Genomic DNA, 12,146 nt, shown 5'->3' with positions numbered 1-12,146 from the left:
AGTAGCATCCTCTAATTATTTTCACTGCACATTTTATTTTATTTTTTTTACAGGACTTAAAAGATGTGGGTCGAAACCAATCATGTGACACAGCACTTTTGCCAGAGAACAGAGGGAAAAATCGATACAATAATATATTGCCCTGTAAGTTTTATGTTTGGTTATGTAATATTGCATCAAGCCAGCTATTTTTTTACTTCTTTTCAGCAAGAAGAATGGGATGGAGAGCGTAGCATATCCTTTTCCTCCTTGCCTCATAAAAGATGAACTACCATTGCCAACTCAAGGCTTGGTGCTTTGCTGCATATGATCTATGACCCAGAATGTTTTTAGAATAGATCCAATCTCATGCAATTTCACTTACCAGAGGTGCAATGACTAATGGGCACTCTGGCAATAAAAAGCTCCAGATTTATAGCCATTCAGCTGTATTGTCATGGGTTGATACTAGGAGTAGTAGAAATAACAGTAGACTCCTTTGCCTGTGTGTTTTGTTTTGTATGTTCAGCATCATAAAGCAGGAGGGCTACTTCCACTCTGGTCATTCAGACACCATCAATTCAACATTTTTTCAGTGGCCACAGTTCACTTGTGTGATATCAGTAGGTGACAGACTCTTCCTTCTGGGTAAATAATGAACCTACAGCAGCAGAATGCTCTCAGCACAACTGTACATGATAATGCAAAAGCCAGCAGCTTTCACACACAATGTAAAATAAGGATCCTGACAATCTGTTTGTAATGCAAGCATGGGGTTAGCCCTGGTGTCTCAGCCAACTCCTATTTCTGATAATAAGAGTTTGCCCACATTAGATCTCATCCCTTGCAACTTCAAAGGGCTGTGGTATTAGTCACCTTGATTTCTAGTCCTCAGTTAACCAGTTGCCAGGTTTTACCCGGATGTGCCTGTATTTTCAGAGTGGGTGGCAGAGTCCCTTCTATGTGGAGGGGCAGTATTATTATTTTTTTTTTATGTCACAATCTGCCTGCACTATTGGAAAGGCAGTGCAACAGTCAAAGACCCAGGAGGCACACTAGCCACTCACCCACCCTGCGTTCTCCTTAGGGGACTTTACTTGCCAATGACAATATTGCTGTTTTTTCAAAGGGAGCACCGTACTTTTGTTCTCTCCGTATAGAAAATTCTGCTGTTAGGACTAAATGGGTGGCAGCTTTACCCCACTTACTCTTTCAGGAGCTAGGCATATTGTGCAATGGGACTGTGGTAAACAGTGAAAGAGCTGGGGAGATGTCTCCTCTAGCCCACTCCTCTTACACATCTTAAAGCCTACTGTCTGCAAAGTGCTTTGCAATCCCCTCCTCGATGAAAGACTATACAAATGTGACCAATTTTTCTCTTGCAAATGAACCTCCAGACTGTCCCTGAAAGGACACTCTTTATTTTTACACATGTACATTTTCATTAACATGAAAGGGTTTAAAAACCAAGGCCTATTATGAACCTTTTGTCATAATTTTTTTCTCAGATGATGTGTCAAGAGTGAAGCTTTCCAACGTAGATGACGATCCCTGTTCAGACTATATTAATGCAAGCTACATAGCAGTAAGTGACTCAGTGAAGTATTTTACAGTCCTTTTCTCTCCAGTGGTAATTTTGCCTTTTTATAAAACTTAATATGCAGACACATCATTAGGCCTCCCTCACCCTTCCTTACATTCACAGGTTTTAACTAAGTCTGAGAGCTTGTTTTGTGTGAATGCTGAAAGGCCATGTCTGATTGCTGTTAAGTTAACTGTGAGTGATTCAGTCAGCACTTAAGACAGCTTCCTTAGATTGCTGTAGTCATATATGGTCACAGTTATAATTGGCCAAGGATACATTTTCAAAGGTCAGTGCTTTTATCTGATGTGTCTACAATAAGCACAACTATCACTGCAGGTGGCATCGTTCTTGTGCAGTTGTATTTCATCCTGACAGCATTTATACCTTGTGTTATGGCAAAATTGGCTGAGATTACAGTTGTGCCCTTTGCCATAGAAATATGACTGATAGTAGGAAAACCCCAATAATCAAGATTTCAATCCAGTACTGAGCTAATTAACTGAAAACAGAAAAAGCCCATCAGTTCAACAATGCACAGCACTGAGTGCAATAAAAAGACAAAAAATCTATGACTAATAAATACATTCCAACAATATTTAAATACACTGACACATTCTCTTCCTCCTCTCTATTCCCACCAGCCTTCTGGTTCCAGAGTTTAGGCAGTCCTTTTAGTTCTTAATCAATAATCCTGGCAAAGGAGTTACTGCCATAATGCACAGGCATGTTATAAGGCCATACGGCCTGTTTCTCTGGCATTATAGAAATTAACTGGTGCTTTCTTCATTTTTGTAGGGCAATAATTTTCGCAGGGAATACATTGCTACTCAGGGCCCTCTGCCTGGCACCAAAGATGATTTCTGGAAGATGGCATGGGAACAGAATGTTCACAATATTGTCATGGTAACCCAGTGTGTTGAGAAAGGCCGGGTGAGTAAATTGTTTTCCTGCTTATTCATTACTATTTTTAAATTTGTTGTTTATTATGTGTATCACACTAATGCCTAGAGATACATTTTGAAATCAGGATCTCATTGTGGCAGGCACTAATGCATAGTTAGAGGCAAGGGCTACAGTCTAAACAGGCAAGAGAGACAAAAGTTAGGAGGGGAAGCAGCAACACAAAGGTGACGTGATAAGCCCAAGGTCACACAGTATGTCAGCAACGGATCTTGGAGTAGAAGCTAGGTTTTCTGAGTCTCAGCTGCTTGCTCTCCCCACTGAAACAATGTAGTGTCTCAAGAATGTAAGCAAAAATGCTGGCCTCTTAGGCCATGTCCAGATGAGCACAGCTGTGGAGTATAGGGCGCTGCAGACTCTTCTGCAGTGCCACACACCACTTATTCAGGCATTCCCTGCGCTGCTACCTTGCAGTGTAAGTGCGGGGCATTGACTCTGGGAGATCCCAGGGTCAGAAAAAACCTGCACAAAAAAACAAGTGGGGTAGCGCATTTGGTGGCAGCATGCACCGCCCAAAACCAGAGCCTGGCCTGCCAAGACCATGCTCCAGCTGTGGGCCAGGCTCCCAGCTGCAGGAGTGCCATGGTTGCAGCTCCCCAGGACCCAGGTAAAGCTAAAGCTCCCCAGGATCCACAGATAGTTGCTGGCCACATCCTCCCCCACCCTACCTGGGGTAAACTGCCATACGCCCCAGGGACAAGTAGCAGCAGCACAAGGTGTGTTGTTGCTTCTTGTCACTGGGGAAACAAACATCCATGCTCATGGGGACACAGCTTTAGAGACTTTAAAAGCTGTAAGGGCCTGATTATTCCCACCTTAGGAACAATGAGTATCTTCAAATGGGAATACTTCCAAAAGAAGTACTTGAGTTCATGCAAAGATATAATGTAGTAAAGGATGACAATATACAAAGGATGGAATATGGGAAGGTGGCAGCAAGTAGAGCATGAGATAATCTCAGTGCTTTCATGTTGCTTTCATGTTATGCTTCATGTTACTTTCTGCTCTTCTCTTTCAAAGTTAGTATATTACAGTTATGGAAATTTTATGGGCCGTATACTTTCCTGTTTCATTGTTCATGATGACACACAAAAAAAACCCCTGGTTCCCTAATTAGACTATGCACCACCATAAAGATATCTTCCATGTATGTTATGGAGGCAGGTGGAAAGTGTAAGCATTTTAGCTTATTCTACACTTCCAGTCCCTGCATACATACACATATGCACATTACCATTATAGCCAGCTTTGTGGCATTTGTATTTTTTGAAACCTCAGGTTTTTAACCTCTAGATTTAAAAACCTGTAGTTTGGCAGATGAAAAACCAGAGCTGTTTCTTTGCACGCCCAGTCATTCTGTTATTCAGGCATGAAAGTAAGAGAAAAAAGGAGTCTCATAAGCTCCATCTACTTGAGATGCTAAAGCAAGCATCTGCTTACAGCTAATTTTCTTAATGTGATAATCTCTCTTCTTTTCATGAATGTTGATCAGCAGTAGAATACTTAACAATATTGACATTTTAATTGCCAGAATTAGGCTTTATCCCCTGTCATAAATGAAGCAGTTCAGAACTGTTGTTTCAGGATGTCAGACTTGGGCAGCCCTCACTAAACTGGCTTATGATCTAATCAGATTGTACAGTTGTCTTATAATTATAAGGACTAGAGACTTAATTATTATTTGGCTTTAAATGAAAACTTCTGATTCCTATATAGAGGATGGCAGCTACCAAGCAAAATTCCCAGTTTGCCCAGTCAGACCAGATCAACCTCTACTTTAAAAGTAGTCACCAGCGTGCAGCCAGCCATAATTATATGTAGAAGCTATCTTTCCAAGACACTAACACACACAATGGCTGGTTAGTCAACGAGACCAATCATGTGCTTAGCACTTGAGACCCTTGCTGATGTGCTGTATAAATAAGTTATTTCAGTTGCCTTCACTGTCCACCTACTGAAGGGTGACTGCATCATGCCTCTGTGATGGGAGACCATGAGCAGCCCCTCTGTAAAATGTCAGCACATAGCCTGAACTTAAAATATGACAAGTTGGTTTCAGCTGTCATTGTAACTGAAACACTCTCTTCTGTGTTCATACAGGTGAAATGTGATCATTACTGGCCCCTGGACCAGGATTCCTTGTATTATGGAGACCTAATAGTAGAGATGCTGTCTGAGTCAGTGCTCCCAGAATGGACAATACGAGAATTTAAAATTTGCAGTGTATGTTCATTTTTTTTAACCTTTTTATTGCTGATTGTTAGGATAAATTAGAATGGTAAATCTAACACAGCATGATTGTTCTCCAGTGACCTACTCCCTGGTCCACTTCTGCAGACTGTTCTGATCATCCACATTTTTGTAATCTGACAGGAAGAGCAGCTTGACTCGAAGAGACTCATACGTCACTTTCATTACACAGTGTGGCCAGACCATGGAGTACCAGAGACCACACAGTCCCTCATCCAGTTTGTCAGAACTGTGAGGGATTACATCAACAGGACTCCAGACACTGGACCAACCATTGTGCACTGCAGGTATAAATGAAGGCAGAATGTCAGTGGTTCATAGTTTTTTTTTTTAATCATTTAAAAGGCATCATATATTTGGTATCTATCATGGGATAATTTTGGCTTCATAGAACAGCCACAAGGTACAAACTATGGACTATATTTCCTAAGTACCTGCTTCAGCATTTAGCACCTCTAGCCCTATGCTGGAACACACCAGGGACCTAAGTGTGCCTCTTGATAATGGCTGTCAGGGGACAATCATGCTTCTGCTGGGATCATAGGAGCACACTGAGACTGAACCCTTCCCCTGACTCACTTGCTATTCCAGGAGAATCCTCAGCCACTGCCTTATGGTAGTTTTAAGTCTTCTTTTTGCTGATGTACCTGGCCCAACACCTGAATTATAAAAGGATGGTAAGGCAAGATGAGATGTAGTGAGTGATGAATCTAAGCTACAAATGTGGATCCTGATTTTTAAAGGCAAAAGGAGAGTTCATTCTGACCATCTAAGCTGTTTAACCTAATCTAATTCTGACCATCTAATCTGTCTAATGTTTTATCGATAACATAGATCAAAGAACCTTGCCCAAAGTTTAACTCCAACTACCACCTAAGTTGGATCCAGAGTCAGAATCAAACTAGAACCCACAGATTCAGCTGTAGCAAGAAGAAGGCTTTAAAAAGCTACTTAGTTCAATATATCCAACTGTTTATATCAGCATAAATTGACAAATTGTGCTTCATGGAAATAGTAGATACCTCAGCTAGCTTTTCTATTACTCCAAAAGAAAAAGCTACCTCCGTTATGAACTTCTTGTCTGAAGTCTTAGAGCTGCCATTTGAGTAATGCAAGTAAAGCATACACCATAATGGACCTTAGCAATGCAAATCTGTACTTTGCTGAAGTGAAATCTAAAGATGGCAAAAGCTTTGACACAGCTAATTTGTACCCCACTCTCTTTTCAGTGCTGGTGTTGGTAGAACAGGCACATTCATTGCACTGGATCGAATCCTTCAACAACTAGATTCAAAGGATTCTGTGGATATTTATGGAGCAGTGTATGACCTGAGGCTGCACAGGGTTCACATGGTTCAAACAGAGGTAAGTTTTGGATGTTACACAGTGGGCGCATCTACACGAGACACTAAGGCAACATAGAGTTGGCAGGTGTGAACCATGACACCAACACTCACTACTGTGTAGTAGCTCGTTGCTACTGTGCAGTAGGATTGGAAATACCTGTGCGCCGCTGGGACTGTGCAGTAACGGTAGCATGTGTAGCTTTAGCGAGTACTAAATGACTGCACAGTAACAACTGTGTAGTTGGGGGCACATATAGATGTGCCCACTATGAAGCAAATTCATCATTAAAATTAATAGGCTGAACTTATACAGAAACATGGATCGCAAAGCACCTGACATATGTTCATAAATTGCACCTTGATGGGGCCAATGTAAAATAGTTAAGAACTATTTTAGCACTTTGAAAACAGTGTAATTTGGGATTCTTTCCTTTGCCTTCCATAAAGTTGGATCAGGGCTTTACATAGCAAGTTTTTATACACAACTAAGAAATACCTGAGTCCTACGGATCACACTTCACCTACCACCGAACTGCACTCATCTCTAGCGATGTAATTCTGCAGACATTTCCCAGCACATTGTACAAGAGCTACTGAATTGGACAAATGTCCAATAAAACACCTATGAACACTTGGTTACATTGGAGATAGATACTATGGAAAAACCTAAGATGGATAGGTGGGCATAAAGGGAGAGAGCAGTAGAGGAGGGAGATAATTATTCAAGCGTTTGTTATTTTAAAACTGTAGTACTGTGACCTTGCAGCTGTGTGACATCCTAGTATTTATTGAACTGGTTTGTCTATCTTTCATTATGAAACTCGGAAGACATATCAATTATTTTCATTTTCTAGTACATTATGGAGAGGGGGATGCATACATGATGTTGGAGTAGGAAAAGCAAGTCTTTGTATGCTTTTAAACATAGGCGACTGGTAGTGGGGAGCACAGGGGGGCACATGCCCCCCAACAGGGCCATCCCCACTGCCAACACCACCATAGGTGCATGCCAGCTCTGTCCCTGCTGCCAACACCGCTGGCAGCTTCTGCGGGTGCCCCCCCAGACAGAGGAGGCATCAGCTGCCTATGCTTTTAAAAGCGCAAGAAAAATCACTTTAAGGTAATGTGGCTAAACAGGACCTTGTTTAAGGAGTTACAGAGTCAGACTGTCTATAGGTTTGCTCTGTGCTACTGTTACTAAAGGAATTAGAGTAATGTTGATAGGTTGTCTGTAGTGTGCTGCTAATGTTGCTTTTTGTTATAATTGGCAGTGTTACACATTGCTAAGTTTACTGATGCCTGCAGAAGTTATGTACAAGCAAAAGAAAAGCCCTACTTTCAATGTAAAAGGGTTCTTAGAATATTAATATTATCTTAATAATAGAAGAACTCTAGTTAGTGCACCATCAGAGCTTTTTCCTTTGAGTGGTGGATTCTAAATGTGAGCCTGAGATGAAGTCCAAGTCAAATGCAAACAGACCCAAATAAAATGTCTGTAGCAGTAGTGTGAAGAACTCCTGAAATATAATTTGGAAACAACCCAGCCTGTTCCCCCTTATCTAGATCTTTGCAATTATACCTAAAGTCTCACCCAAGCCCCTTGAGTAGAAAGTCAAATATTTCAAAACTGCTGCTGCCGTTGCGCTCTCTGTCCTCTCCCTCCTAACCCTGCTGCTTCCCCCTTTGCAGACTGTATCCCAAAATACAAGCCAGATGTAGCGAGTTCAGAAGTTTCAGTCCCTGCTGATCCTGAGACTGTATGATGATTCATGACTTGATTAGAACAACTTCCTCAATCCATTTTAATGTGTAATTTACCTGTTAATTTGGGGTCACTTCAAGCAGTAGAGCAGGCTAAACATATGGGATTGTTTGTATCACCATAGTGCCTAGGAGCTCCAGTGCTAGCTCCAGTTATGAATGACAACTCTGTTGTCCAAACATGGAGCAAAAAAGACTGTCCAAGTCAGACTTCAGTTGTGAGCTTTTGGGCCAGGTACAGACATTACACCTTTACCAGTATACGTGACTATACACCAGTCTGCACCCATAACCAAACAGAAGTTTGGCACACACATAGACTGGTTTAAAAATGGCAGAACCCAGTCTAAGATTTGCCCCCCACCACCAAAAGGCGATTGTGTGTTTTGTTCACTATCAATCTAAACTATGCCATTTACACAAAACCATATCACTTTGATCAATTCCTTCTTGGAATTTTTGAATGTCTGTACCTAGCCCTAAAGACAAATGACAGGAGTACAAGGAAACCATCATGAGCAATGCAGAAGGCAATGACCTCAGCACTCCAGCTGTCTTATAGGCACTAAAGCTCTGTACCATTTCACTTACACAATAAGTTCTTAACTGTACATAATCAGTAAAAATTCTTTGCCCTGGCCACCTTTCCACTGAATAGGTGGGTGGGTTGAAGAACTCTGTTCCACAGTGACAGCAACTTTATGTGCATAACAGCAGGTTTCTTAATTTTCTTAGAGACAGAGCAATAGAGAAACATTTCCAGAACAATAATTACATTTGTTTGGAAACTGAATAGAATATGTTGAAGTTAATGAATTCACTGGAAAAAATTATACCTTCAAGGTAATGTAAAATGAAAAGGATGAACCTTAGTGTGAGGAGCAGCTCTATAAGATAGCATAGTTGGTAGGTACTACAATACATGTATTACTTCATGCAGTTTTCATGTAGTCATTGCTCATGTAGAATGGCAAGCCTTTCCAAAAAAAATACTTTTATAAATAGAAAATCATATCATTTAAATCCTGTTCATACTAGTCAGGTATGCCACCTTAGCTCTCTGCTAGCAGACTGCTCAAACACTCTTCAAAGAAACAAGATAGCACTGCTTACTTGGCCTGTAGTCAGTAACAAACCATACTTCAAAACCATTGAGGTCACAAGCTACACCATGGACTAGGAAATAATAGAGCTATCCACCAGAAAAAAAAGTTTGAGGTAACTTTTCACCAGAAAAAAAAAAAAACTTAATCAAAACCAATTTTTTGGTGAACTGTATACGTTTTGGAATTTCCTGAAAAAATATTTATTTTTAAAACAAAAACAAGTTCTGAGATTTTTTGTTGTTTTTTTTTTTCATTTTGCTCTTCATTATTATATTATTGTTTTTACATTCTTTCATGATGTCAGAAATAGTGCATAATACAATGTCATGTCAAAATGACATATATATGATATAGATGCATATTATGACACGAGAACATGGGAGGTGGGATTTGATAAGTCTTTAAATGCCTAATTGGTAGTAATAAAGAGGATAGTGCTCAACTGTTTTCTGAAACATAAGGGCCCATCTACACATGCAAGTAAAGGCATAATAGGAACTAATATGTGATTCACACAACTGCGCTTCCTGCCATGTCACACAATCCTGGGCTCCCCCTGCACTGGCAAGAAGCAAAGTCCCACGGCTAGAGGCCTGGGTCGGCTGACAGGGCTCCCACCCATGGGGGCACACCATGCAATCCTATGGCTGGGAGCCCCATCCGCTGACCTAGACTCCCACAGCAAGCAGACCACAGTTGCTGCAATCTCCTAGGCACAGGGAAGCTTCAGGCACCCCTACCCCCTTGATGGGAGGCTGCAGCTGATGCAGTCTCCCAGCCACAGCTGGGAGGAAGGCTATGTAGAGCATCCCACAGCTGGGAAAGTACAGCTGCTGTGGCTTTCCAGCTGTGAGGGTGTGTGGGACCCCCATGGCTGTGAGCCCTGGCAGTTGGGAGCTCCCAGGTTTAGGGGCACACCTGGGTCTCCCACAGGTGGGAGCTCCAATCAGCTGCTGGGGCTCCTAGCCACAGGGGTCCCTGGCCACACATTCAATTAATGGCATGATAGGAAGCAGCTATAAAGTTGTTACAAATATTTTGTGGCATAACTGTGTAGCCACACCATTAATTAACTTTGTATCATGTCATTAATTGATTGAATTGGTGACAACATGGTGAGACTACTCATGGAAGGGTAGCTCTAACAAAATACCACAGTGTTGCAACCTCGAGAGTAAGGTGAGTATAGGGTTCCTCAAAACCCTAGCTCCCACTGCTTTGTTGGGTACTTCTTGGTTGGAGAAAAGCTAAGGGACATCATTCTGACAAAATGCACCTCGGCAGTCAAGCAGCAGTTCTAGAACCATTGAGAAACTGAACATCTGGACACAGTCTGGCCTTTGGATTCTTTCTCAGTGGTCTAAAGTGGGGGTGGTAGGTCTCGGGCAGCCTCCACTCCTCCATTCTCTTGCCTAAGTATACATGTAATAGGTCTTGGTGTGATGGTCACAGGACTCTGTACAAGCAGATTCATCAGGCACCTCACTAGACCTCTTATGCATACACCGTGATCCAGAGGATCAACAGTTGCCTGCACAATTGATTGAATGCATAGCCAGGTGACCACTTAAGGCATGATTAACTGGTTAATAACGTATTAAGTGTCATGTGGAGATGAGGCCAATTAGGGACAGATCAAGAAGTAACCATCTTAAATTGCAACAAGCAACATTTTGGACATGGGGAAGAATTTACTAATTACCAGGGTGGTTAATTATTGCAGCAGCCTACTTAGAAAGCTGTGGAATCTCCATCTTTTAACATTTTCAAGAATAGGTTAGACAAACACTTACCTAGTATGGCTTAAACAGGGATGATGCTGCCTTGAGCAGGAAGTTGGCCTCCTGAGGTCACTGTGGTCAGCTGCTGTTAGCACCAATTGAAATGTCATAAATTATTTTTTAGATCAAAGTGTCTCCTGTCTGTGTTGTAGTGAAGCAGTTTGACACTTTGAGCAAGAACAGCTAATAATTACAGAAGAGGCTGTTTTCAGTATTGTTGTGTTAGGCCGCAATCAATTTTGGGGCTATTAAAAAGGTAATTTTCACATTTTTTCAAAATTTTGCAATCAATTTTTGTTTTGTGGGAAATATTTGAAGAGCTATGTTGATCCAATTAGAAATGAAAATAAATTCCAAAACGTTGAAATTTACTACAAAATAGAACCTGCATGTGGATCAGCTCTAGTAAACCAATTTAAAGAGCTTTATGCTTTAATATTAAATGTCCTCAGGAGTAATGAAAGATAGCAAAAATGCTTACTCAGTTGTATGTTTCATTTTTTTTATACTTCCCTCCCTCTTTTCCAGTGTCAGTATGTCTATTTACATCAGTGTGTGAGAGATGTTCTACGAGCAAGAAAGCTACGTAATGAACAAGAAAATCCATTGTTTCCAATCTATGAAAATGTGAATCCAGAGTATCACAGAGGTAGGGACAAAGTTATGAAGTTGTGAAACTTCTCAAATATAACTGTGCATTTGAGAGGAGCAAATTGCATCATTTCTTGCCTTGAGTATTATCATACCCTTCCACTCTATCCAAAATACTAATATTAAAGTTGTCTTCTGCTCTTGTCATTCTGGCAGTTCCCTACGTCTCTCCAGCAGTGTTCTCATTACATTTCAGCTTCCCCTTCTCACTTTGTCTCTGATCTTCATTCTTCCTTCATCAGTCATATAATGCATATTTCCCAATTCTGTTTCCTGACTACTTCCCTTGCCTTTTTGCCCCTTATCCTGGAACAGCTTCATTAAAACTTGTTCCTCCCAGAAGTATTTGCTTCCTTCTTCACCTCACCAACAGTTTTCCTACCTGTGTTTTTGTCTTGCATCCTCCAGTTCTCTGGCCCAACTTGTTTAAAGTAATAAAGCCTTTTGCTTACCCAGTGAATGTTTAAATAGTTCACCTGAAACAAAGTGTTCAAGAGGAGGTGCTGAGGGCAGCTATGCACATCCCACTTTCCTGGGCAGTGCATGATGTGGTTTCAAGACCCTCAGGCCTCCTGTATCCTAGATTAGGGATAGCCAACCTGCAGCCTCTGTGTGTGGTGCATAATACATCAGCAAGGGGACAGGCAACATGGTGTAGTAGGTAGGGCAGGAAGCAGAAAGCAGAGCAGCAAATTGGTCAGGGAGTACAGGACAGGTAGCAGAATGC

General features: G+C 41.3%; 1 protein-coding gene across 5 annotated transcripts in view; it reads left to right on the top strand.

Moving 5' to 3' along the window:
* The window catches only part of PTPRB (protein tyrosine phosphatase receptor type B), an 88,858-nt gene that overhangs the window by 70,699 nt on the left and 6,013 nt on the right, over window positions 1-12,146 (top strand). For all 5 annotated transcript variants that reach the window (XM_019493628.2, XM_019493618.2, XM_019493635.2 and 2 more), the window contains 7 exons: window positions 54-144; window positions 1,488-1,564; window positions 2,360-2,494; window positions 4,625-4,747; window positions 4,898-5,061; window positions 6,004-6,139; window positions 11,297-11,417. In XM_019493628.2, the coding sequence (XP_019349173.1) occupies window positions 54-144; window positions 1,488-1,564; window positions 2,360-2,494; window positions 4,625-4,747; window positions 4,898-5,061; window positions 6,004-6,139; window positions 11,297-11,417 (847 nt within the window). The remainder of the gene's footprint in view (window positions 1-53; window positions 145-1,487; window positions 1,565-2,359; window positions 2,495-4,624; window positions 4,748-4,897; window positions 5,062-6,003; window positions 6,140-11,296; window positions 11,418-12,146) is intronic.

The sequence above is a fragment of the Alligator mississippiensis genome, chromosome 4, assembly GCF_030867095.1.
Source record: "Alligator mississippiensis isolate rAllMis1 chromosome 4, rAllMis1, whole genome shotgun sequence".
NCBI classification, from domain to species: Eukaryota; Metazoa; Chordata; order Crocodylia; family Alligatoridae; genus Alligator; species Alligator mississippiensis.
Note: the sequence above shows the minus strand (reverse complement) of the source record. Positions and strands in the feature narration are given on the sequence as shown.